Raw genomic sequence first — 26468 nt, 5'->3', positions numbered from 1 at the left:
AAAAACATGCATTCAGTGGAGACTAAATTACCCCGAGGTGCGATTGTAAGTGCGGCTGTTTGTCTCCATGTGCCCTGCGATTGCCTGGCAACCAGTTCAGGGTGTACCTCGCCCCCTGCTCGAATATAGCGGGGATTGGCTGCGCGACCCTTGTGAGGATAAGGGGCTTAGAAAATGGATGTTTCTGCGTGTGTATATATATTAAACACACACTTCCCTCTTGTGGCCAAAAGAACACATGGCAGTTAGTGTTTGTGTTGCAGGACGCTTTGAACTCAACTCACCGTTTCACAGGGCGATCACATCGGCCTGATATACGTACTTGTAAATTATTCACTGAAGGAAAATACTTCGTGTGATCAATTTTTTTCGGACCAAAGTGTCTTGTGAACTCCAGTTTAGTTTCACTTGGATAACCGCACTTAGTGTCTAAATGATGGGACAATTGTTTAATATTACAGAATCTTTGCGTGAAAAGGTATTTCTTGTGTGTGTGTGTCACATAGGGAAATTGTGCAATAAATCGATAAATGCATTAATACACTCAAGCAAACTCTGAAAACTTACAGGCTATGTGTATTTAGCTTCCTTTGTTATCCCCCCCCCCCCCCAAATAATAACCCAGGTGCTGTGATGAATGAATTCCTTTTAAGTAAGCAAACAAGTTGGTAATTACTCTATAATTAAAACTATTCGGTTATGTGCTGCAATGACAAAAATGGACTGAGGAGGGCAGAAAATCATGAGATACGTTGTACCCCCAAAAAGAAGAAGAAGCTTCAGGAGTAGAAGAAGAGAGAAGGCGTCATCATCATCAACAACACTTTGCTCTCCTTGTCATCATGCCTTCTGCTGTGATTATGGAAGACAATTTTGACAAACTATTGGATCAGTGTGAAACTCAAGAGCTTGAGGTATGTTACAAAAAGAGGGCTTAAACTTACGTTTACTTCAGTGCCAGTGTAGTAGCTTTGGTTCTGAGAAGCAGGAAGCTTGTCAGTAGTTTTAAAACAAAGCGAACAGCGGCCGAATATTCGAGGCAAATTGACATAATTTCATTTTTTTCTCCACTGAATTTTTTTTTTTTTTTTTACCTGTTAGTAGTTCGCCAGTTCATTAAAGAGGCGCATCGTAATGGTGGGCGGATCGATCCAAGCATCCACAACATGGATGCTAACGTTTCTATCAAAATACAGTAGACTTATACCAATATTGAAAAGTATTGTACATGACCCATTAAAATAACACAAGGTAACACAATGTGCGTAACATTTAAAAGCATTTACAAACAAAGCAAAGTACATTTAAAGTTCAAGTACAGTAAGTAAAACACAGTAGTATAAATGTGAATAGGAATTATTTACATAAATAGACAAGGGAAAAACCTGGACTTTAAAAAACATTTACAGCTTGTTCCAGGCATTGGCGAAGTTCTCCTGGTCTGGTTGGAACATGCAACTGTGGATATGTTCTTCAGATGATAGAAAGGTGTTTAATGGATGATTTGATATGACTGCTGAATATCAGATTGGAATCAATCCATTGTCTTTGGTTGTTTTGTGGTAGTTTCATTGAAGGAAATATTGGGTCATCCAGTTATTTGTGTTGGACAAAAACACAACACCTCAATTGAACTGTAGTCATCAGGGGACACTGCTGGATATACAACTACATGTTATCTGCATAGCTATTATAGTCACTATTAAAGTTCCGAAAAATGTTTCCTGACTGGTATATAGATCTGTTGTATCAAACACCGCACTGAGATCCAACAAGAACTTACACCTGATTCCGTACTGTGTTGAGGTTGGAAATGTAATTATTTATTTTATATATCAGCAGATATTTCATATGAAAGATGCAAAAAAGATGATCGGGACATCAATAGTGTATTATGTGTAGTAATAATAATAATGTATATTACTTTTATGTTCCCACAGGCGCCAGGAGGCATTGCGACCCCTCAAGTGTATGCTCAGCTTCTGGCACTCTATTTATTACATAATGATATGTAAGTTACCTGTGCCAGACCCCCCCCCCCTCCACACACACACACACAAAAAGACAAACTTTGCTTTCTGATGTGTGTCCATGTCAATTCTATAGGAATAATGCCAGATACCTCTGGAAGCGGATTCCCCCAGCAATAAAAGCAGTAAGCGTTATACTTCCCATCCTTTATGTCTCATCAAACAAAAGAAGAAAAAAAAGGACAAACAAAAAATGTTATTACGTCCTATATAGGTTGTTTTCTCAAGATGTCACCCGTTTTGATGCCTCGGGCAAAAAGCTGACGGTGGATCATATTGTTTCCCTGAGAGCGTTATTGGTACATTGAGTAGAAGAACGTTTAATAAGATGCCTATTTGCAGTACTGTGGGTTGCTCAAACTGACCTGGGGTGAACAAAGTTATTACAAAACGCCTAAAATGATCAGTAATCAAGGTGATAAAGCGCAAATTCTCAGCAAACAATGATGAAGGTTATGGAAAAAGGCGCTCAATCGTAAAGACATCACGACGGAGGAGCAGCGGGATCGGACACTTGTCTGTTCAAGACACTTCGTAAATGGTTAGTTCAGTCTTATTTTTTTATAGTTAAGTTGTTGTAGCTTATAAAAAATGCTCACAAGCGTTATTTGGGTATATAAGACAGCGATTTTGTGATATTTGCTTACGTAACGAAAATTGTGGTCTATCTAGATTTTAGTAACCTGTTACCTTAGCACGCATTAAGTGGAAGCCTTCGATCTTCAAATGCAGAATATCTTTCAGCCAGCCATCCTGGAAGATCTTGTAGGTGTCCATGGATTCGTCATTTTTGAACTGCTCTTTTGTAAATCCAGAGACATTAAAAATCAGGTAGTTTACCACGTCGATGTATGTCACGTCTGGGCAGTCGTCTTTCTCTGTAGAGAAATGTTAATGGAATTTCGTAAGGATCCCGTTTAATGGCAGCGATCTTCTCGTCATATCGACTGCGACTCTCAACCGTCAGAGTGTTGTAGTACGGTGAGCCACAGCAGTCAGGTCCTTCAAAACACCGCCGTTTGCAATTGCTACAGAACTGACTACTTGTAAACCTTTTAAATTTGCTGTCTTCAGCTGCAGTCGTGATGAGATACTGAGAGAAAAAAGCTTATTCTGGCTGAAAGAATGGTTGTTGATAATTGATGCGTCATTGTGGCGTGGAGCTGGATATAAAGATCTAGGGAAATAATGTGACGGCGTGTAGTGGTGTATGGGTAGTTAACCAAAAATGTGACGTCAGCAAAAACAACCCATAACAAACAGAACTACAGGTGTTCATTTATTATTCCACATAAGTGAATCATAAATGCAAGTATAACGAATTCAACAGAATTTAAAATACTCCGATCAGCATCGAATACAAAACACTCCAAATGCCGCCGTGCTTTATGATTATGGTTCAGTTTCCAATTGTGATGAGATTGTAAGTAGCATTTCCGTTGTTGCACACAGGCAAATCCTGAATTAGCAGCAATTTGGACAGTTGGCCAGCACATTTGGCAGCGAGATTTCCCTGGGATCTACACATCTATTGCAGCTTACCAGTGGTCAGAAAATATCCTTCCGGTAATGGAAGCCCTTCAAGGTATGCCTTTCAGGGTGCAAATGGGACAATGTGTCGATATCAATGTCAATATATTCATGTACGCCTGAGGAGAACACGCAAACTCTACCCAGAGACGTTTGAGTCTAGAACGTTTCACGGCGTAGCAGATGTGCCACCCACATGCATACACCATCCTGACCTCAGTAGAGCTGACCTGTTTCAAACTTTGGGGCTCTTCAGATTCTTATTTTGGAACCTTTGTTTTCCTCACCTAGCGAGATGACCAGGAAGTATTGTAAAATTGATTGTTTGAATTCTAAACATGCAGAGGAAAGGTGCCTCGGTGGAACCTTTCAGCCATCTTTAGCAAGGGTTACTCATGACCAATGGTCTCAAACTCATTTCACATCGGGGGCCGCTGTGGGCACATTCTAGCTGAGGCTAACCCGCAGCCTCGGCACAGATGCACGCAATTTAAATGAGAAATTAAAAAAAAACAGTATTATATATATATATATATATATATATATATATATATGGTTAGAGCACTGGTTTGATAAACCAGGGGTTGTGGGTTCGTATCCCACTGGGGCCTCCACTCCCTGAGAAGGGTTGCGTCAGGAAGGGCATCCGGCGTAAAAATTGTGCCAAACATATGTGCGTTCATCTGAGATGACACGCTGTGGCGACCCCGAAAGGGACAAGCCGAAAGAAACTTACTTACTTACTTATATATATATATATATATATATTATATATATATATTTTTTTTTTTTTAGCATAAGATAAGGAAGGAAGCTGGTGTAAACAAGTTGTATGCAAAACTACTCATGAAACTCTCCATAGCAACACCATTCTAACTTTCACTCAAGCAAAAATGTCTCTCTGCTTTCATCAAGTCTGTTCGCTGTCACAATCCCACCGTGATTGGTAGGTTCATCAGCTCTGCAGACAACACTATAAAGGGGCCATTCATATAAAACTTCATGGCCACACTATCATTTAATTGTCATAGTAAGGTAGGGGCCACAAAATATCATATTGGGGACCGTAATTGGCCTGCAGCCCGCGAGTTTGAGACCCCTGCTCATGGCCATTCTTTATAAAAGGAGATAAATTACCCAAATCTTTTATAGCAGGAACATTTACATTAACACCTCCAATGAAGTTTTCAGACAATGCAAAGACGCTTGAAAGTTCGAGTCTTTTTCCCTCCATCCATCCATTTTCTTTGCCGCTCATCCTCACGAGGGTCACGGGGAGTGTTGGAGCCTATCCCAGCGCTCAACGGGCAACAGTCTTTTTCGTTTCACATATTTGTTTTCCTTTCCGATTTTTAAAATACAGCACTTTTTCATCTTTCCTTGACCTGGTGAAGAGTTAAGGGGAGATAGCATAAAGATAAGGAAATTTGACTTTCCAAAGAGACCCTTGTTTTACGTTGTTTTTTTAATGCTCTATCGTATCCGTCAGCAGGGGGCACCAATTTAACACTACTTCAAGCCAGCTCGGAAGCCAAGTTGTATAAGGAAGTAAACAGTTATATGAATCCAGCTTAAAATGGCAAAACAAGCTTAATTTCACATGCAGACTGACCACATGCTGACAGGATTTGTTTGGCCATTTATTAGTTTTACATACACATGCAATATAATTACCGTACATATGCTTGCCAAAGTTTGCATCAGGTGACGTTCACTTGTGCAAGTTTTAATAATAGCTTTTCAGTCATGTTTACGGTGCCGCCTCATGTTGCTGTGCCAGAGGTGTGTCGATGCTGACGTACAGTTTGTCACAAGACATGGCAGGACGGTAATTGCTCGATGGACGCTTTGACAGATGTGAACTGAAAGAATTAATTTTAAAATTATGGGTCAAAGTAGTTTTAACCCTTCCTGTTACATTTTTTCTTTAAATTTTCATGGTTTCATTTGAACTGCTACATGTTTAACCATGGACAAATACTATCCTTGGGTCCCTTTAATTGTGCTATGTAAATGTAGTGTAAAGATATTGTTTTTATTATTATTGTCACTGTTGGGAAAACTGTTAAAATTATAGGTCCACTTCCATCACTGTTTCATTTTGCTCTGGTTATGTGATCATTTTGGTTGGAAATGGCCAAAATGTCCTTTTTCAAGCTATTCTAGTTGGTCATTTCCACCTGACTTTTGAGACGGTCTGAGTTCTCATTTTTTATTTGATATGTAAATAAGATTTCATTTTTACCAGTTTTTTTTTGTTTTTCCTTTCGGCTTGTCCCTTTCGGGGTCGCCACAGCGTATCATCTCAGATGAACGCATATATATGTTTGGCACAATTTTTACGCCGGATGCCCTTCCTGACGCAACCCTTCTCGGGAAGTGGAGGCCCCAGTGGTTAAAATATGGAAATAGCTAAATCTCTAATGGGTCCAATTTACGGCATCCACTTGCAGCGGCCAAGCATTTACAGAGATGGTGCATCCTTTGATGTGACTTTCAAACAATTGTCCATTGTAAGAATTTGATCACTGGATTCATCTTGTGACACAGAACACCAATTCGCTTAATTTGTGCCCACAAACCACTGAAGATGACTGAGGTGCGAGATATGGATCTCCTGATCCAAGTTTCTCACCATCTGATACTGACATTCCAGCCTTGATACTGATAATGACAATAGTAAACCTTGAAAAATGAGCAAATTCTGATTAATTTTCTATGTACACACATTACCCTTGATAGGAATGTTGCCCCTGCAAACATGGCCACCGAGTAGGTTTGTTTGTAAGACGCGTGTCAGGTTTCTATTCATACATGTACTTTTTAACATTATATCAAATACATAAACTCTCTGGTAAGGCTAAAGAAATCATCAGCCTTGACCCAATGTTGTCATTTCCAGCGTTAAGGATTTAGTTCACCACCGTTGAAGCTAATATTATCAACTAACTAGCGACATAGGCGCTAACAGCTTCCATGCTTGCTTATCGTGGTTTTTGGATCACTTACCTCTTCATTATTTTTTGTGAAAATGCTCAAATTCTCAAATGCTTTTGTTTGTCTGATGGGAATTTCATGGCAAGCCTGGGTGATTACTCCTGCACATGAGCGTCAAAAACACACCTGGATAACTTGTACTTGTTTAGCGGCAGAAGCCAGTTAGGCAAACAGCATGCAAGGTAGCAGAAAAATTTCTAGTAGAAAGAACTTTCTAGAGAAATCATCCATCCATCCATTTTCTTAGCCGCTTATCCTCATGAGGGTCACGGGAGTGCTAGAGCCTATCCCAGCTATCAACGGGGAGGAGGCGGGGTACACCCGGAGCTGGTTGCCAGCCAATTGCAGGGCACATGGAGACAAACAGCCGCACTGACAATCACACCTAGGGGCAATTTAGAGTGTCCAATTAATCTTGCATGTTTTTGGGATGTGGGAGTAAACAGGAGTGCCCGGAGAAACCCCACGCAGGCACGGGTAGAACATGCAAACTCCACACAGGCAGGTCTGGGATTGAACCCGGGACCTCAGAACTCTGTGGCCAAAGCTTTCCAACTGCTCCCCTGTGCCAACCCTAGAGAAATAAAACTTGGAAAAAAAATTACCATGATATTAATTGTCGATAAGTTTAATCGTTGACGTTGTTGTGACTAGTTAACTAATCTTGGAGCCCTAGTCAGTAATTTTTCACTTGGGTCAAGTTCAGGTGTGCGAATAAAGAACATGTTTGCCATTGTTCATGTTTATTTGAAGAAACCTATTGTTTTGCTCAAAAAAGTATTGTCAATAGTCATCCTATTTGTATAAAAATAAGAAATGTAGTTTAGGAATTGTTTGTTTCCTGTTCACAGCGGGGGGCAACAAACAACAAACAGCCTTCAAACAAACACTGTTTTACACGTTGTACACAGTTGCTTGTTTTGCTTCCTTCTACATCAGTCACATGCACCCTGTTTATTTCTCCGTCCGTCCACCCTGTACACCTCTCACTTTAGATGCCGCACACAGCCAATTGGGACATGTGACACATGCTGCAATGGGCGGGTTGGTGGGTTTGGGTGGGGGCATTTCTGTGAAAAGTTCCCGGGGCCAGCAAGCAAGCAGGCAGGAATGTGTGCTTTGGTTTGTTAGATCAAATGTCACCAGCTGTGAGGGGGGCAGTATAAAGGACAGCGCCGCTAGTTCATCATCCAGAGTAGATCTATAAATGACCTGGTCGTAGCACACACAAAGGATAGCAGAAAAAACTTTTCCCCAACTGACCAACAAAGAAGTTGGGCATTTATTTTCTATCATGGATCTTCAGAGGACCGGATCCTTGGTTCGCCCTCCAAGCCCCATGGACAGCCTGGAGAAGCAACTGAGCTGTCCGATCTGTCTGGACATGTTCACCAAGCCTGTGGTCATCCTGCCCTGCCAACACAACCTGTGCCGCAGCTGCGCCAGCGACCTCTACGACTCGCGCAACCCGTACCGCTTTTCCGGCGGCGTCTTCCGCTGTCCCACGTGCAGGTTCGAGGTGGTGCTGGACCGCCACGGCGTTCACGGGCTCCAGCGGAACCTTTTGGTGGAAAACATCATCGACATATACAAGCAACAGCAAGAACTGAGCGGCAACGGCAATACAGAAACATCTCTGAAGTCCAAAGAGTCCAAAGAGCCAAAGTGCCAGGAACATGAAGATGAGAGAATCAACATCTACTGCAAAACCTGCCAGGTCCCGACATGCTCCATGTGCAAAGTTTTTGGGCAACATAAAGACTGCGAGGTGGCGCCTTTAGAGAGTGTCTACCAGGCCCAAAAGGGTGAACTGAGCAATGCCATTGACAGCCTGGTGGCCAGCAACGGACGCCTCCAGTCTCTGCTCATCCAGATGGAAGATGCTTGCCGTGCCGTACAAGAAAATGCACAGCGCGCTAAACAAGGGCTAGCTGAACGCTTCGACCTGCTGTACGCTGTCCTGGAAGAGCGAAAGACCATCCTCTTGGAGCAAATCGGTAAAGAGCAAGACGAGAAGGTGGCCACGCTTCGGGCGATGTCCCAACGTTACGGCGAGCGACTCCAAGCCAGCACCGACCTCACCGATTCGGCCGTAAGGGCACTGGAGCAAAGCGGAGCCGCCGAGTTTCTTGTGGCGGCCAAAGGCCTCATCACGCGAACCAAGGATGCGGCCAGAGGCTCCATGGGCGAGGAGCGGCCCGAGCCCGGTTTCGAGAAGATGGATCATTTCGCCGTGTCAACGGAGCACGTTGAAGCGGTGCTGGCAAAAATGGACTTTGGCTCAGACGACGACGATGATTTTGATGATGCGGAAGAGGAGGAAGAAGAGGAATAATGGAGAATGAAGTATTGCTGGACTTTTATACTTGGGAAGGTCTTTTGACAAGTATGGCAGGGACTTGTGGATGTTAATGATAAAAAGTTATGGGGAAATATGGCATAGCATCACTTGCCAGTACTTTCAGTGCAATATTTACCATCAATGTTGAATACATAACTTTCCTTTTTATACTTTTCTACTTCTGAACCACTTGAATGTTGGTGTTAAGAGGAGACGTCAAGTTTTAGAGTAACAAATGTCCAAGATGTTTTGCTTTTGTTCAAATTGTAGCATATGGTTATTGACTTGCAATTTCTCACTTTGTCTTGGTTGACTTCCTTGAACTTGAATGGAACCCTAAATAAAGCTGCATGACATTAAATTGTGACCCATCATTATTGTTAGCTCGAAGGTTTGTATTCAGAGGCGCTAATGCCAGAAGCATCCATTGTTCTTTTGAAGCATTTCATCTAGAATGTGTCCGACGTGCTCTTACATAGGTTTAGGCTGGATTTAAAAATAAAAGCATTGCTATGTCCTGGCTGCTTTGCCTTTGCCGGTGAAAAGCAGGGGCTATTTTTAAGAGGTGAGAGGGTGAGAAGTGATAGCTGCCCTAGAATAGACTGCCAGAGAAGGACAGGCCAGGTCCTGTTTTCCCCTCCCACCACCTCTCGATAAAACATACTTCCTCCAACATGGGCATCTTTTCTCAACACCCTTCACCCCAACTCTGGAGCTGAAAAGGGGCGCACTAAGAATGACTGATACAGTTGCCGCTCTCTTCGTCACCCCGGTCGAGAGACTGCGATAAAAATATATGTCTGCTTCGGGACTGGGTTACAAAAAGCCCCTTGAGATGACCTGTTTGGCTTCGTTGCTCACTCGCCTCGAAATGGTTACACCATCGGTGGCAGTTTCATTAATAATCCCTCATGTCATGTTGCTGGTCTAAATGACCTGTTTAACATAATTGAATCTAAAAATATTAAAAAAAAAAAAAAAGCTACACAACTTCTACTAACCTTACTTTTCTCTTTGTATTTTACATACTCGTATATGGCCAAAAAGGCGGCACAATAGCAGAAGTCGTTGGAGTGTGGGGCTCACAGTTCTGAGGATCGGGGTTCAAATGCCGGCCCCGCCTGTGTGGAGTTTGTTAACCCTCCCCATGCCTGTGTGGGTTTTCCACGGGCACTCAGTTTTCCTCCCACATCCCAAAAACATGCATTAAATTGAGACTCTAAATTGCCCCGAGGTGTGATTGTGAGTGCGATTACTGGTTTGTTTCTATGTGCCCTGTGATTGTCAGGTAACCAATTCATGCCCAAAGATAACTGGGATAGGTTCCGGCACTCTCGCAACCTTTGTGAGGATAAGCGGCTCAGAAAATGGATGGCTAGACAAAAGTGTTTCTACCCCTCTGTTGAATGAAAGAAAAATGCACAAGCGTCACGAAAACATTTTCCTACAGACATTATGGTTTGCCAATATGGAATTCACCAAATTTCACTCTCACTGGTTTAAAGTAATCATCCATCCATCCATCCATCCATCCATCCATCCATCCATCCATCCATTTCTACCACTTATTTCACATTGTCTCCTACGGGCAATCTAGAGTCTTCAATTAACATACCATGCATGATTTTGGGATGTGGGGGGGAAACCGGAGTACCTCTGAGACAACTCACATTTTTACTGGGAGAAGATGCAAACCAGCCTCGGCAAGGTCGAATTTGAATCCAGTTTCTCAGAACTTTAAGGCCAATATGCTAACCTGTTCACCATCATGCCAACGTTTGAATTTATTTTATTTTTTATTATTGTGGGTTTTTCATAGTTCACTAAAATGGTTTTGCAAATTTTCCCTGTGCAGTGTCTAATAAGAAAACGGCATTGTACTTGCAAGCAGCCTCAGTATGTTCTGGTATGTTGACCTATTGTGGTTGCAAAGTAATCGCAAGACTATCAAGGCATTCTGGAACAAAATGTGCTACCCTGTGTCAGAAGACTTGGTGGAAATTACAGGTCACTGGTCTTCCAACGGGGACTTCAGTGTCATTAGCCTATCTATGGAATTTTGAGCTATATCTTAGCATTTGGTTATTGGAGTTATGTAAGTCAAAGGTAATGTGCTTTAGTTAACTACACAAGATGTAATTCTCTTTGTTTTATGTTACGTTTAACATTAAGGTTGAACTAGAAGAAGTAATAATTGCCTTGAAGCAAGGACTTCGCCTCTTTTTTTGAACAATTCTTCTGTCTGGCGAACTGCTGCTTGTTGTGAAGTTTGCGACCACAATCATAACTATAGTGTTTACCTGCAACTCAAGGCTAAAACAAACATGGCCGAGTGCCTGCTCGTAATCTCGAACAACTTGTTGGTCTGGTCACTTGTTAGTTTAGCTAATTTGTTCGCCGGTGAAAGAGTACATCATAAGAAGACTCACTAAGTTACCTCTTTGCTTTGTGTTTTTAAATTGGAGTTATAATTATGACCTGAAAGTAGATTTCATACAAATATTTACTGTAATTATGACTTCTGCATTAGCATGGGCTACCTAGACTATGGCACATTCTGAATTGTGTATCAGTTTGTCTACTATGCCACCGAAGTATTACATTCACAGAGGTTGGAGTTCAAAAGTGACATTCACTTTTTACAAAAGTCCTGTACGTTCAACAATGATGAGATGATATATCATAACCACTGTCTCCAGTTACCTGAATTAAACAATTACTAATTGACATTATGATAACTCATCAAGGTTGTACACCACGTGAGAATGTTTGTGTGTGTGTGTGTGTGTGTGTGTTTGTGTTTGTGTGTGTGTGGACAGGAAGCTCGCTGGATTGGAGTATGGGAACAACAGTCTTAACAAATCTTGTGATTTCTCCCAGCTGTCTTTTCTCATCCAACCATGTTATTGTCATGCCTGCTGGCCGCCGCACTCGACACAAGTGGGAGTGTTGATACACATAAACTACGTTGCTAGGAGGTGAAAAATGCAAGGCTGCAACCCCGAGGCATTAACGTGAGGGCCGCTAGAGGGAACGCATTTTGTCCCTTGGCCCCCTTCGCACTTAACTCTTATCTTTCCAAACAACAGCAGTGGGTCAGGCTGAAGGAAGAATATATTGAGGAGCTTTGACATTTGAGACACTCCAGCCACTGCTCGGTGATAGAGATTTTGCCTGACCCAGATTGTTAGTGTAACTGCAGGCATAAAACCTGTGGAGACAGAACACTGCCATTAAGTTATGTCACCGAGTATAAATGTTTGCATTTTAGGAAAGGTTTGACACTGAAACACGTATTTAAAAGTAGATGATATCATTTGGCTCTTTTTTTATACCATTATGTCAGTCTTGAGCTGAGAAGTGCCAACACTTGAATTATTTTTGTCGCTGTTTTTCAACGTGGCAGGACGGTTTTCAATTGGTTACCACGTCTATCTCACAGTTTGGGGTTCAAATCTCATTTGTGACTTTCCTTTGCCTGTGTGGATTTTCAGGGAATACGCTGGCATCTGTCCACATAAAAAAAGATGCATTTAAGGTTCATTGTGGAGTCAAATTTTCAAATGCAGTGGAAATATTAGTGTCTACTTTTGTTGCCAATACGATTAAGTTGTCATGATTTCATTTAGCTTTTTCATTATCTCTACAACTGATAAATCAGTTTGCCACACACTTTTGTCCATGAAGTCGTCGTGCTCTGTTTTGCTTCCCAGAAAGTACGCGACAAAGGGCATACAGACTCGTGGCACAGGCGTACACCTCCATTACCGCCGAGGATTTCGCTGCCTTTGTGGGCTACTCGGTGGAAGAAGCCGTAAAAGGTAAGTCCCGACACAAGAGAAGAGCCAAGGAAGATTAAAGTTATTTAAGATTTAAAATTATGGTGCGCTGGAAGTTGTTTTTAACTCGACTGCTTCTCTTTGAAGGTGTGGTGAGTCAGGGCTGGCAGGCAGACCCCACAACCAGAATGGTGATGCCTAAAAAGCCAGGTAGGTGGCACTCTTTCAGGTTTGAAATGGTCAACATTTTCACCCCAAAACCTACATTATTTTATTCCTTCCACCGGTGGTTCTCTGTGGTGCTGGTACCACTCAGGGTACGCAGGCTCTCTCTAATGGTCCGCGAAAGAATCAATTCCCAAGTACAGTTCAGTTCTATTTACCTTTTCAGTACAACACATTTGCATTTAACCTTTAAATGCATTAATTAAATTGTATTAATTAATTTTGAATGCATTTTATATATTTTTTTAATTTGAAATCCAATTAATTAAAGAATTTAAATGTTTTTTTTTTATGAAGGTGCAATTTTTTTCATTTTACTTAAATGAATATTACATTTATATTTAATGATTTAAAGGTTTATTTTAGTTTATTTAGCTTCATTGTTAATGTTCAGACTGTATATGATAGTGGCTCATTTAATACACACTACTATGTGTGTAAATATTTCAAAGCACACACTCATGCTATTGAATGGAGGCGTGTCCAAACATTTGATTGGTCGTCAAGTTAATTTTATTTTTAAGCAGTTCACAACAGAAGTTGTCTTAAGGTACTTTGCACATTGCACAGGTCAAGAACCAAATACCTCATACATAATACACAGATGCTGAATCACATGATGAAGCACTTTACGAAGGAGGTAAGGAAAAATTCCCTCTAAGGAACAAAACTTTGAACAAAGCCAGATTTTGTTAGGCAACTGTCTACCTCGGCTGGTGGCCTTCAGATGAAGTGACAGAGGGACGGAAGGTAGATAGTGACTGAAAACAGGGTAGAGGGTTCGAGCGGCTGGGGAGGGACAAGAGAACAATAGGCACAATAACTGCCGCATAAACACCAATTCTATACAATAGTCCCAAAATAACAGCAGTGGCGATGATATTGGCCTGCTCCAACACCACCTGCGATTACAAGCAAAATACACGTGAAGGCGTACCTTCAGAATGAGAGCATCAGCCAGTGGGGAAGCGAGACAAAAAGGAAAACAACTAAGTAGCATACTACATGGGTGGCGATAAGGTGTGAAGAGTTGAGAAAAAAGAAGAAGTAAAGATGTGGGATGGGTCGATCAAGAAAAATGGCACCACATTTTGAGAGCTTGGAAATGACTCCAACAGCAACCTCCAGCATGCAGAATCATGAACATGAACCCAAGTACAGATGCGACAAAGAAGAATTGCAAGGCCAGGCTGGAATTTGCCATCTGAAGGACAATCTCATAATGCAGTTTATTTCATTCTTGCCCCTTTTTTGTTACTACAATACTTGTCTTTCTGTTACACAATTTGAGGAAGACATATGCTCCACACATGTTCAATGTGAAACAAGCTTGCTCCCCAACCTTCCCTCTCGTGTGCCAGTGGTATGAAGGAGTTGCCTTACTCTGTCATGTGAATCTCTCTCGGTTGGGATTGAACAAAAAAGCGTCGTTAACAAGACACGGGTGGCGTGAGATCATATGCGGATGTTGACACCTGAGTAGAAACACGTGGGAGCCGTACTGGCGAGGTATAATCGGAGAGATGTAAAACGCGGATGACTCATTGATCCCCCTCCACCTTCCAACCCCTTGTCTCTCTGCTGTCTGCGCAGATCCTCCCCCGGTTTCGTCGGTTCCCAACGAGCAACAGTTGGCCAGACTCACCGACTACGTGGCTTTTCTGGAGAATTGATAACCCCAACCACCCTTGTCACCTTTTTTCCCCTGATATTTGTGCAGACTCATCATTATATTTTTGCTCATTTCTGATTAAAACAACAAAAACATTGAAAACGCTGGTCTTTTCTTGAGACGTAACATCAATATCCTTGTTTCCGCTCCTCCTCTAGTTCTTCATTCTCAGCTCTCTGATGTTTAACTGGATTCTTATGAGCCCGAATATGCATAATTTCCAGTGTTTTTATATTACTTTAACCCATTACTAGGATTTATTTTTTTCCATCCATCTATTTTCTGTATCGCTTATCCTCACTAGGGCCCCGTTGTGTTTTGAACCTGTTCCCATCTATCTTTGGGAGGAAGGCCCGGGGGGTACCCCTTGAACTGGTTGCCAGCCAATCGCAGGCCACATGTAAATAATTTTCAACTTAATTAATAGTGGTGATGTGGCGTGTACGACATCTCCCGACATACCCTTTCGATGTTCCAAGCGACGCACGATGTGCTAGCTTGCACAGTGACAAATAATGCCAATTATGCTGCACCAGAAGGTTGTTGCCATAGGAATGGAAACCTCAACCAAACGTCCCTCTGTACTGTACTTCATTATCAGCTCTTCTATATATAGCTGTATTATGAGCCATAGTATCTAATGTGAATATGGCACTTCAAAAATGTGGCAGCTGTTTTTCCAATATCACCTCTTTGGTTTTTACATTTCATTTTCTTTTTTAAATGTACAACTTTGAGGAGGGGTTTCACCATGTATAGAGCTCGTGCACGTGACATCACCATTTTCACGGCGCCATTTTGCCGGTCCAACGGAGCTGCTTGACATTGCGGGAGACATTGAACCGGAGGACAATATTTACAATACCCCAGACCTGTTGTGCTGTTTGTTGTCGCGACAGACAATACAAATATTCAAAGAGATCATTCTATGGAATACCAGCTGGAAAGACCAGAAAATGTCGTTGGATTTTGGCAATTAAACGTGATGGATGGTGCCCAACCAAATACACATGACTGTGTAGCGATCACTTCATTTCAGGTAGGAATTGTTCTTCTCAATCTGAAATTACCAAGAAGTATTTATAATGCCACGTTGGCTCATTTGAGAATAATGCGTCTTGAAAAAAAAAGGCTATTGCAGAGGTTTACGGAGGTTAAGTGTGGCCGCAATCGTATCCATTTATGTACGGGTCCCCTAAGGTGAGTTTATCTAATTTTTCCACATATCTTTCCACCTTCTAAAAGTCTAACGGTATCTGACAAGACTCGGCGTCATGCTATAAGACATACTGTATTTCCGTGTCGTCTCCAACCGACTTAGCATTGAACAATGCTTTGTTAGACCGGAAATACAGCGACGTAAACAAAAGTCACGTGATTTTATGACATAGGTGCACAAACTCTATTCCCAACATTGACTTTAACATATTTTTAAAAAGGAGCCCCCATAGCTCAGTGGTTAGAGCACTGGTTTGGAAAACCAGCGGTTGTGGGTTCCTATCCCACTGGGGCCTCCACTCCCTGAGAAGGGTTGCGTCAGGAAGGGCATCCGGCGTAAAAATTGTGCCAAACATATGTGCGTTCCTCTGAGATGACACGCTGTGGCGACCCCAAAAGGGACAAGCCGAAAGAAACACGCACTTTAGCATATTTTAAAAAGATGGTTAAAGTGCTTTCAATGTTGTTATTGAATCAGTATCTCCATGAGGTGGGTTTGAGATGTCCTGGCGAATGACGTAAATATTCTTGAATCATCCATAATTTTTGAAAGGAACAGGGTGGACGGCAATTTCAGTGACAGATGGGACAATATTGAATGTGATTAGTATGACTATGAAAATAGAATCATCGTGAGTAAAAGGACTCATTTTATCAACTTGTGGACTGTTGAAAAAAAATATTGTTTTTTTTTACATTTAATGTAGTTTAACCATTTGTTACACACATTAGTTAGCAGAGCAGTATGTGGGACATGACACAATGAATTAAGAGATAAAATGAAGGAAACACATTTTAAAAGATTTTTGGTGTTTGAATGTTTGGCTGAGTTTCATGATTATTTTATATTTTCACAAAGATGATTTTCATGAAGATGATACACCAAAGGCACTTAGTAGTCATTGGCTATATTTTTGCAGGTTTAAATTTTTTTTGTTAACTTTCAGCTTAACTGTGTTTTTTTTCTCTCACGTGTTTGGGTAGGAAAGAAGTAAATGTGTGTTTTTGAAGCCTGCAATGAAACGAGTATTATCTGTTTTCTCTGCCAGTATTCTGTATTCATTAATAAATAATTGATGAGTTTATCAAAAATGGTCGACTTCATCTTCAGTTCCGTTGTTAAGGCCGAAAGAATTTTCCATGTATCCTGTCGTGATGGCCGCATCCATCAAATTTCGTGTTGCTCAGCAAAACTTCTGGTAGGTGCAAATTTGTTCTTACTGTACTTTCCAGGAGTGTACAGTATTGTTGATTCCATTTTTCTCCCATTTCTACCAATGTATCCACATGACAGTTGGAGCACGCCATATAAATGTTTACGTGCACATGTACTGACTCATATATACTGACCCATGTCTGGCCATGTGTTGAAGCAGCAGACCTTCTTGACGCTGCACATGCCGGCGGCAGTGTGAGCGTGAGAAGTTACCCGACTCCCTGCTGGCCTTGGAAGATGTCTGCCAGGACTAAATTTGCTTTCTGGCGACACGTGCGCGTGAGCGGATAAACATATCGCAGCTCATAAGATGATGAAGCTGAACTTTTAACTTAGTATTTACTTTCTCGTTTCGTATTTTCTTTTTCAAAGCTGTAAAGGACGGCAGGTGTCAAACTAGAGAACTTGCGCACAGGATACGAAATGGTAAGGACCACCGGGTTGGGAGTATTTTACCAGATTAAAAAATGCCTAGTAGCTGCTATCTAGAACATATCGCCCATAAAATGGTCCAGGTACCAAATTGCCAACGTGCGCATGTCAATCACAAATGTTTGATGGAGGTATATAATGCTATGTTTAGTTTCTTGACCATTGGACAACCATGTGTCAAGGGTTACAAGAGAGACAGGGTCTTCCAATTCAGTTTTGTAAGATTGCTGACCCAGGCCACGCGTTAATCATTACTTTTCCAACATTAAAATGCACTATGGTGCGTCGCTGCAATCGGGTAGATTGTTGACCATTGGGCAACCACATCAAGTGTTAGATTTTACTTTTGCGACAATAAAATGTGTTTTGGTGCCTCGACGTTATCGCTTAGATCAGGCGTGTCGGACTCATTTTTCTCGCGGGCCACATTGTAGTTACGCTTTCTCTCAGAGGGCTGTTATGACCGTCAAGTCACAGAAATATTGAATCACCACTTTATACTATCACATAATTAAGGGAGGTGGCACGGTGGTTCAGCTGGAAAAATGTTGGCCTCACAGTTCTGATCCATCTGTGTGGAGTTTGCATGTTCTCCCCGTGCCTGCGTGGGTATCCTCCAGGCACTCCGGTTTCCTCCCACATTCCAAAAAACATGCAACATTAATTGGACACTCTAAATTGCCCCTCGGTGTGATTGTGAGAACGGCTGTTGTCCGTCTCTATGTGCCCTGCAATTGGCTGGGGACTAGTTTAGGATATAATCCGCCTCCTGCCCGTTGACAGCTGGGATAGGCTCCAGCACTGCTCGCGACCCTTGTGAGAATAAGTGGCAAAGAAAATGGATGGATGGATAAACAAGGGACTAGTTTTGAACTTGAACGTCAAAGGTAATACTTTGTAAACTGTTGTTCAAGTTACTGTACTGTAAAAAAGGTTTTGACAACAAAAACATACTTGCAAAAGTTTATTCCATATGCCAGTTTCAATTTTTCAAGCACATGATTTGCGTTCGTGGGCCACAAAAAAAATGACGATGGGGGCCAAATCTGGCCCTCTGGCCTGGAGTTCGACACCACTGGCTTCAATAATTGCCTCTTGGGCACGCATGTGTCAAATTTTAATTTTGTGACATGAAAATGTGTCCTGTTGTAAAGCGGTATGATTAAGCATTGGGCAGCTATATGTTGAGTGTTAATCATTACTTTTGTGACGTTATAATATGTTTCAGTACGTCCATGTGATTGTTAAAATTGTGTCACCATGTGACAAATCTTACTTTTGTGATAAAGTATAATTGGTGAGGGTGTCGTACTTCGGGTAACCATGTGTCAAGCACTTACCACTACATTAAAATGTGTTTCTATGGGTCACTAAAGTAAAATTGCTGACTGTTTGGCAATCGTGTTTCAATCATTAACTCAAGTCCTACTTTAGCGACGTTAAAATGTGTTTTGATAGAAGTGGTCGACGTGTTGACCATTTGGTGACCATATGTCAAGCGAAGCGTTATACAGACAAGCCAACTTTTCAATTTCAGCTCTCCACGACAATGTTTAGTGCGTGTCGTCGAGTCGTCACTAAATCACTTGTTTTCGGCTTTTGAGGAGGAGCTGGAGCCGCTCGCAAGAACCGATTAATCAAAAATGAGTGTTTCTTGATCATAAGATAAATAATAAGATTTAAATCTCTTTCGACACACGGAAATTTAACTGACCATTGGGTAACTTTGTGTCAAATGTTAACGCAAATCATATTTTTTGCGACCTCACAACGTCTTTCAACACGTTCACTAAGGTCATCTGAAAGACAACCCCCCCTCACCCCACCTTCCACGTCCCACTGCTGGGAGCTGTTTCTATTCCAAGTGAGTAACCCGATGCACTCAAACAAATTGACACATTATCATGGTCGTTAAAATCGATCGAGGCAATGTTGTGAAAGTTTGTTTTGAAATGAAGATTCTCGTCACGGCGAGTCCAGAATAACGTCCTTGTGTTTTGTCGTTGCAGTTGTGGAAGAGGCTTAAAATGAAAATTTGGAAATGGCAAACTGGGACTATAAAGGTAGGCCTAAAAGCAGGAGTTGGTGTTGAGGTCATATTTCGAGGTCATACATAGCCAGGGAACAAAAATGCCCCACAATATAATATTTCCTAGCTTTAAAATTGCTATGTACTGTACCAAGAAGTCTGAATATGCAATACCCACCCTTACATCTCTATGCTAAGTCATTTTAAGAAAAAAAAAAAGACAAAGACACAAAATTACCAAAATATTATAATACAGTATATGCTTTGAACAAAAAAAAACCCTAAATGTAGACAAAAATAATAATAAAAAGACGAGAACCATTAAACAATGTTTTCAATGCAGAAGCATTGGCAAAAATAAATTCAAGGTGGCATAAAGTCTTTATAGGGGAAAAATAAATTCTACAATCAAAATAAATATCTTCTAAAAACAAAAAATGAGATGAAAACTTTACATATAGAGATGTGTAAAAAGTATCAAACAAAAAATAGATATAAAAAATATTCACAAATAGCCTAAAATTTGAAAATACATGAATTATGTTTGGTATATTATATATTTATTTATATATATTATATATGTATTATATATTTAATATGTATTGCAGAAAAAAAAAATCAAAAACACTACAACTAAAATCCAAACCATTTTTCAAAAAAATAATTGGATTAAAAACATGACGTAATTATTTGTCAACCAAAAATGTTGAGGAACACACTGGACAAATTAACACAAATTACATTCCTGAGCTGTATTTCTGTACTGAGTAGACTCTTAAATGTGTTAACCGCCAAGCATTGTTTTATGGTTATTTTTTTTTTTCCATTGATTGACTCAGTGTCTTTTAAATAGTCAAGTACTGACATCAGCGACGTCATCAATTTAATAAAAACTATGACCTCGACTCAAGTACAGGATTGTGTTGTGTTTCAAATGAAAAGCACCAGGGGGCGGTCTTGTGCCGTTATTGGGGAGAGCCTGTCGTCGACATCCACAATGGTACAAAGAAAGATGTCGTGTATTTGTTTTAAAAAATGAGAGAAATAAATAAACACACAGGTGAGGCCGGATTTAAACCCGATTCCTCAATAGGCGAGGCAGGTGTGCCGATCAGTTGTTCACAGAGCCGCCTTGGGTGAAGATTTCAGAGAGAGATTTCATGTATGTTGAAAATAATAGCAGTGGGGGAAAAAATAAATCAAAAATTTAAAAAAATTAAAATGTCACAAAAAGGAAAGGAAAATATTTGACGAAATACACACAACAAAAATATTAGAAAAAAATAGAACAAATATTATAATCCATATATATACATGTTTTAAAGTAACATATTTGATGAAATACAGTATTAGAAAAAATATTAGGGCAAGAATAAAAAAAATCCACTGGGGGAGGGGCAGGGTGGCGGGGGGATGCAATTATGCAATGAAAAAAATGTAGCTATATGCCCTGCGACTGGCTGGAAACCAGTTCAGTGTGTACCCGGCCTCCTGCCCGTTGACAGCTGGAATAGGCTTCAGCACTCCCCTGACCCTCGTGAGGATAAGACGGTAAGAAAATGGATGGATGGATGGAAAAAAATATAGCAGTCACCTGGGTTGCCTTGTTTTGTGGCACTGTGGCATTTTCTACATCTTTTACTTCTGTGGTTTGCATCTTCTTTCTCAGTTTATGCATTAATCCATCCATCCATTTTCTTTCCGCTTATCCTCACAAGGGTTGCGGAAGTGCTGGAACCTACTTTATCAGTTTATTTATTCATTTTTACTGTTGTGGCGCAGAGTAGACGGAAGAAAGACAACCTAGTACTCTCAGAAATGCTAAATAAGGTATTAATGCTAATTATACATATGAAGTGGCAATACTCTGAAATTTGATTTATATGTATGGAATGTTGTTGTCGTTTTAAGGTTTCATCAAAAGTAGTTTTTTGTGGATGATGAACAAACATTCAGCCCCTTCTCCATTCTGTTTGACGGCACACGGAGGAGTTGTTTCATCTGCCAAGTCTCAGTCCAGAGCAAAAACTGCCTCACGTCCGCACAGTGAAAATGTTTCCATGTGGGAAACAAGATGAGTCACGAGCACAAGACCGAGGGGGACGTGGGAGACTCGGAGAAGAGAAAAGGATGGAGAAGGCGAGGGGGAAAGTGCTATGAGGGTCCGATAGGAGCCAAAGAAAAGTGGTGGCTGCTGGGTGGGAATTTCAAGCATGGGCCTTTTAATGCATCCTGTTAGCATAGATAGGCCCACCCATATTTGAAACAATGGATTAGGACCCTCCACTCCCCACCGAAAAAAAAAAAACAACTTTCCAGTGGCCACTACCCTGTCACTTTTACTAGACCCCAATTCTTGCATTTTGCCAAACACAAGACAGGGCAAATCAGTTTTTTAGTCTTAACACCGCGAGCCTGCTGGCACTTGAGATCCTGCGAGAGAGAATTTAACAGCCTGCTGCTGCTCAACGTGAAAGTGATTTGCAGCACTCTCCACGTTTATGGCTCTTGTTGGAAAGACGCAACGCCAGCAGTGTTAGTCATCGTCAGGACGGCTGCACGTTTGCCGCTCTAGCAGTTTGGTTTGGACTACAGAGGAGGGGGTGGGGGGAAAACAGGGGTGCTCTATCATTTTTAAACAGACACAACTCATCAGTGATCATTGGAATCATCTTGAAATTGTTAATTATTCCAATAAATCACTATAAAGAGTACATTTAGTGACGTTGGTGTCCACTAATTTCTTTTTATGCGTTACTGAGTAAAAGTCCAGCTCCTTTTGGCGGGAGCAATTTGATTTGGATGCTTTGTGCAAATACGCCTTGTGCGTCTGATAAGTGTAAATAGTTTTTCAAATCATCCACGTGGTGTTGGATCCTTAACATCCAAGTTCTCTTTTTTTTTTCTTTTCCAGCTTTCTAGGGTGTGTGACTGAGACTGAGTGACTTTTATGGGGTGGGAGTTCTGTTTGGGACCCCCAAAATACACATACTGTACTTAGAATCCATTTTAACTAGAATACACATGCTTTTAAAAATTGGATAAGTGTTCAGACTCTGGACTGAAATTTTGATCTCTTTGTACTTACAGTGAAGAAAATGAGCATTTGAACACCCTGCTAGAATGCAAGTTCTCCCACTTAGAAATCATGGAGGGGTCTGAAATTTTCATCGTAGGTGAATGTCCACTGTGAGAGAGATCATCTAAAAAGAAAAATCCAGAAATTGCAATATATGATTTGTTAACGCTTTATTTGTGTGATACAGCTGCACATAAGTATTTGAACACCTGAGAAAACCAATGTTAATATTTGGTACGGTAGCCTTTGTTTGCAATTACAGAGGTCAAACGTTTCCTGTAGTTGTTCACCAGGTTTGCACACTGCAGGAGGGATTTTGGCCCACTCCTCCACACAGATCTTCTCTAGATCAGACAGATGTCTGGGCTGTCGCTGAGAAATACAGAGTTTCAGCTCCCTCCAAATATTTTTATTGGGTTTAGGTCTGGAGACTGTCTAGGCCACGCCAGAACCTTGATATGCTTCTTACGGAGCTCTTGCTTGATTTTCCTGGCTGTGTGCTTGGGTCATTGTCATGTTGAAAGACCCAGCCACGACCCATCTTCAATGCTCTGACTGAGGGAAAGATGTTGTTCCCCAAAATCTCACAATACAGGGCCGCAATCATCCCCTCCTTAACACAGTGCCGTCGTCCTGTCCCAAAACCCCCAATGCATCATGCTACCATCCCATGCTTCACACAAGGGATGGTGGTCTTGGGATGGAACTCATCATTCATCTTCCTCCAAACACGGTTAGTGGAATTATGACCAAAACGTTCCATTTTGGTCTCATCTGACCACAAAACGTTCTCCCATGACTCCTCTGTACCATCCAAATGGTCTTTGGGAAACTTAAGACGGGCCTCGACATGTACTGGTTTAAGCAGGGGAACCTTCCGTGCCCTGCATGATTTCAAACCATGACGTCTTAGTGTATTACCAACAATCACCTTGGAAACAGTGGTCCCAGCTCTTTTCAGGTCATTAACCAAGTCCTGTTGTTTAGTCCTGGGCTGATTCCTGACCTTTCTAAGGATCACTGAGACCCCACGAGGTGATATCTTGCATGGGGCTCCACTCCGATTGAGATTGCCTGTCGTGTTTAGCTTCTTCCATTTTCTAATGATTGCGCCAACGGTAGACCTTTTTTCAACATGCTGCTTGGCAATTTCTCCGTAGCCCTTTCCAGCCGTGTGGAGTTGTACAATTTTGTCTCGGGTGTCTTTGGACAGCTCTTTATTCTTTGCCACGTTCCAAGTTTGAGTCTTACTGATTGTATGGGGTGGACAGGTGTCTTTATAAAGCTAACGACCACACGCAGGTGCATCTGATTCAGGATAATACATGGACTGGAGGTGGACTTTTAAAGGCGGACTAACAGCTCTTTGAGGGTCAGAATTCTAGCTGGAAGACAGGTGTTTAAATACTTATTTGCAGCTGTATCACACAAATAAATTGTTACAAAATCATGCATTGTGATTTCTGGATTTTTCTTTTTAGATGATCTCTCTCACAGTGGACATGCACCTACAATGAAAATTTCAGACCCCTCTGTGATTTCTAAGTGGAGAAATTGCAATATAGCAGGGTGTTCAAATGCTCATTTTCTTCACTGTATGTTCAATTGGATGAAGGTAAGCTTTCTTCAGTCCAGTCCATTGGTTTTTTTCTCTTCTAACTGCGTGTTTAGGGTCTTTATCCCATAAACAGATCCATGACCTGCGAGCGAGATTGAGATTTCATCGTACCATGTGGAGATTCACATCACCCTTAGCCCAAAGCAGCCCCAGAACATAGAGAACGTACACCAGACACCTTCAGCGGGTATCTGTTTTTCCATAATGTTTTTATTTTCTTACTTGGAAGCCAGGGTTGAGATGCTAATTGAACAGGGAGTAATACAGGAAGTAAAGCGTTTATTGGGGTAGGATTTCGAGAATCCCGGGAGATGTAACATCTGGAAAAACTGTGCTCGGTTTAAAAAAAAAAAGAAGGAGGGGGGACACATCCATCCGCCTCTCACTTGGCAGAACAAATTTTGTTGGATTTTCAAAACTGATGACTCTCATTTTCTATACTTATCCTTTTTGGAAGAGAGGGATGCTGGAGTTTATCTACTTGTAACAGGTGGGACAACACAGCCTTGGTCAGCTGTCAATTGTAAAATGATTTTGAAGAGGTTTGCTATTTTGAGAAAAATGTGATTTTTGCTCCAGCCAATAATAGCGTTTTGGAGGGATCCAACGGTCTCCGTGAAAACCAATCCATTCTCTCTTCAAATCCAAGCGTGATGAGAAACCACATCAAGGAGACATCACTCTTGTGATCCATCACCTGGGGGAAGAAGAGGAAAGCAGATATTGCACCAGAGTCCATCTTGAAAGCGTTTGTACAACGTGTAGCCTGTATGAGCTAACTCAACACGTGGCGACTGCTGCGTCTCACTTGGAAACGGGCTCGGAAGTGGGCTCAGGTTCAGCGTGGACAGCTGCGAGTGATGCGAGTGAAAATAAGTCACGCTGGTGTAGGAAGGACATTTGCTCCACGAAGACGCTCACTGTTGAATGTGTCTTCCCTTGTACTTTGAGGAGCATTACGACAAATGAAATGTAATCGTGTTTTTATCATACAGTGAACACCTGCATGTATTTCATTGAATTCGTCAAGTTGTGCGTATTTTTGGGGGATCCTGTCCTCCATTATTCTCTCTCTTTGTGATCAGACCTAAACAATGTAAGCTATCAAAAATAGTCCTTCCAGATCATCCCGTGGCATCTTGGAGCCAAGCAACTATGTTGAAGTGAGGGGAGGAATTTCATTTAGTCAGACCTCGTGGAATTAAAAAAAAAAAAAAAGTTATTTTCCAGCATCTCGGGGCTGGTGCTGTCATGTTCAAACCAGACATATGGAAGAGGAGAGAAGGAGAATGCAAGAGAAAACAAGAGGGGACAAAAAAAATAGTGTGAGGATGAAAAATGGAAAGAACATGAGAGGAAAAATATACAGCACACGTGAGGAAAGATGGAAAGAATGTATGAGAGGGGAATGCGTTCAAGATGTTTGAAAATAAACAGTATCCCAAAGTACTTACACAAGGAATAAAACATTTTTAAAAAAATATTTAAATTATCTTCCCTATGATGCTGGATTAAGGACTTTCTCAAACTGTCCACAATCTGTCAGACTTGGGCCACATCTCTCTTCCTCCATTACCCTCAGCGTCGGTGTGACGGTCTGAGGACTCCCCCGTGCTGAAAAGTCTCCTTGTGATGACTGTGCATGCGTAACTAACAGGAGAACTCTGGGTACGTAGCAGACGGTTCCTGGGAAATCCCCCAGTCTCATAGTACCCCTTCTTCTATATAGAGGGAGCTAACATAGGTCATAACCTAACCTAACCTTTAAGCAAAAGTTTATAAAAAAAAAAAAAAAGATATACACATATATGTACATTCGCTGTGTTCGTCTTTACGAGACATCCATCGCAAACGTGACTGCTCGGCGACAAGTTGTCGAATGGCACATGTTGAAGCATGGATGGGGATGTTTCAGACTGGCCGTAAGTTTACAAAATATACGCACGTGCGCATTAATCACAAGGAGACTATGCAGGACTGGGAGCGCTCAGACCGTCACACCTGTGTCCCCTCAAGGATGTGTACTGAGTCCTCTCCTGTTCTCTCTGTCCATATATGACTGAGGACCAACCCCTCCCGGCAACTCCGTCATCAACGGTGTCCGGCTCACCTCAAAAGGAGAAGCGGTTGCAAAACTGTCAAAGTGGTGTTTTGTAAAAAACCACATGGAAGTCATCCTGGACTTGCGGAAATGCGGCATGGACCCGGTCCCACTGTTGGTCAATGAGAGTGTGTGGAGATTCGGATTTCTGAGAGTCCACATCACAGACAAACTCACCCGGACTGTAAATACCACAACGGT

The 26468-nt window shown here is 41.5% G+C and overlaps 2 protein-coding genes, 1 long non-coding RNA gene and 1 other non-coding gene across 4 annotated transcripts; all 4 read left to right on the top strand.

Annotated features, from left to right (window-relative positions):
• The first annotated feature begins 776 nt into the window (after positions 1 to 776).
• cops8 (COP9 signalosome subunit 8) lies at positions 777 to 14677 on the top strand. Its single transcript, XM_061842121.1, has 7 exons — positions 777 to 914; positions 1941 to 2011; positions 2107 to 2155; positions 3483 to 3615; positions 12612 to 12719; positions 12825 to 12887; positions 14496 to 14677. The coding sequence occupies exons 1-7, from the start codon at positions 843 to 845 to the stop codon at positions 14573 to 14575; spliced, it is 576 nt and encodes a 191-aa protein (XP_061698105.1). The 5' UTR covers positions 777 to 842; the 3' UTR covers positions 14576 to 14677.
• trim63b (tripartite motif containing 63b) lies at positions 5985 to 12597 on the top strand. The gene has a single exon (XM_061842120.1). The coding sequence runs from the start codon at positions 7852 to 7854 to the stop codon at positions 8890 to 8892; it is 1041 nt and encodes a 346-aa protein (XP_061698104.1). The 5' UTR covers positions 5985 to 7851; the 3' UTR covers positions 8893 to 12597.
• Positions 14678 to 16015: 1338 nt separating the features above from the next.
• On the top strand, positions 16016 to 16088 carry trnas-gga (transfer RNA serine (anticodon GGA)). Its single transcript has one exon. It is a non-coding gene; the product is annotated as a tRNA-Ser (tRNA).
• Positions 16089 to 20958: 4870 nt separating this feature from the next.
• On the top strand, positions 20959 to 22032 carry LOC133512741 (uncharacterized). The gene is made up of 3 exons (XR_009798275.1): positions 20959 to 21020; positions 21188 to 21299; positions 21381 to 22032. It is a non-coding gene; the product is annotated as an uncharacterized LOC133512741 (long non-coding RNA).
• Positions 22033 to 26468: the final 4436 nt, after the last annotated feature.

This window comes from Syngnathoides biaculeatus, chromosome 14 (assembly GCF_019802595.1).
Source record: "Syngnathoides biaculeatus isolate LvHL_M chromosome 14, ASM1980259v1, whole genome shotgun sequence".
In the NCBI taxonomy this organism is placed as follows: domain Eukaryota; kingdom Metazoa; phylum Chordata; class Actinopteri; order Syngnathiformes; family Syngnathidae; genus Syngnathoides; species Syngnathoides biaculeatus.
This window is presented reverse-complemented; position numbering and strand designations above follow the sequence as displayed.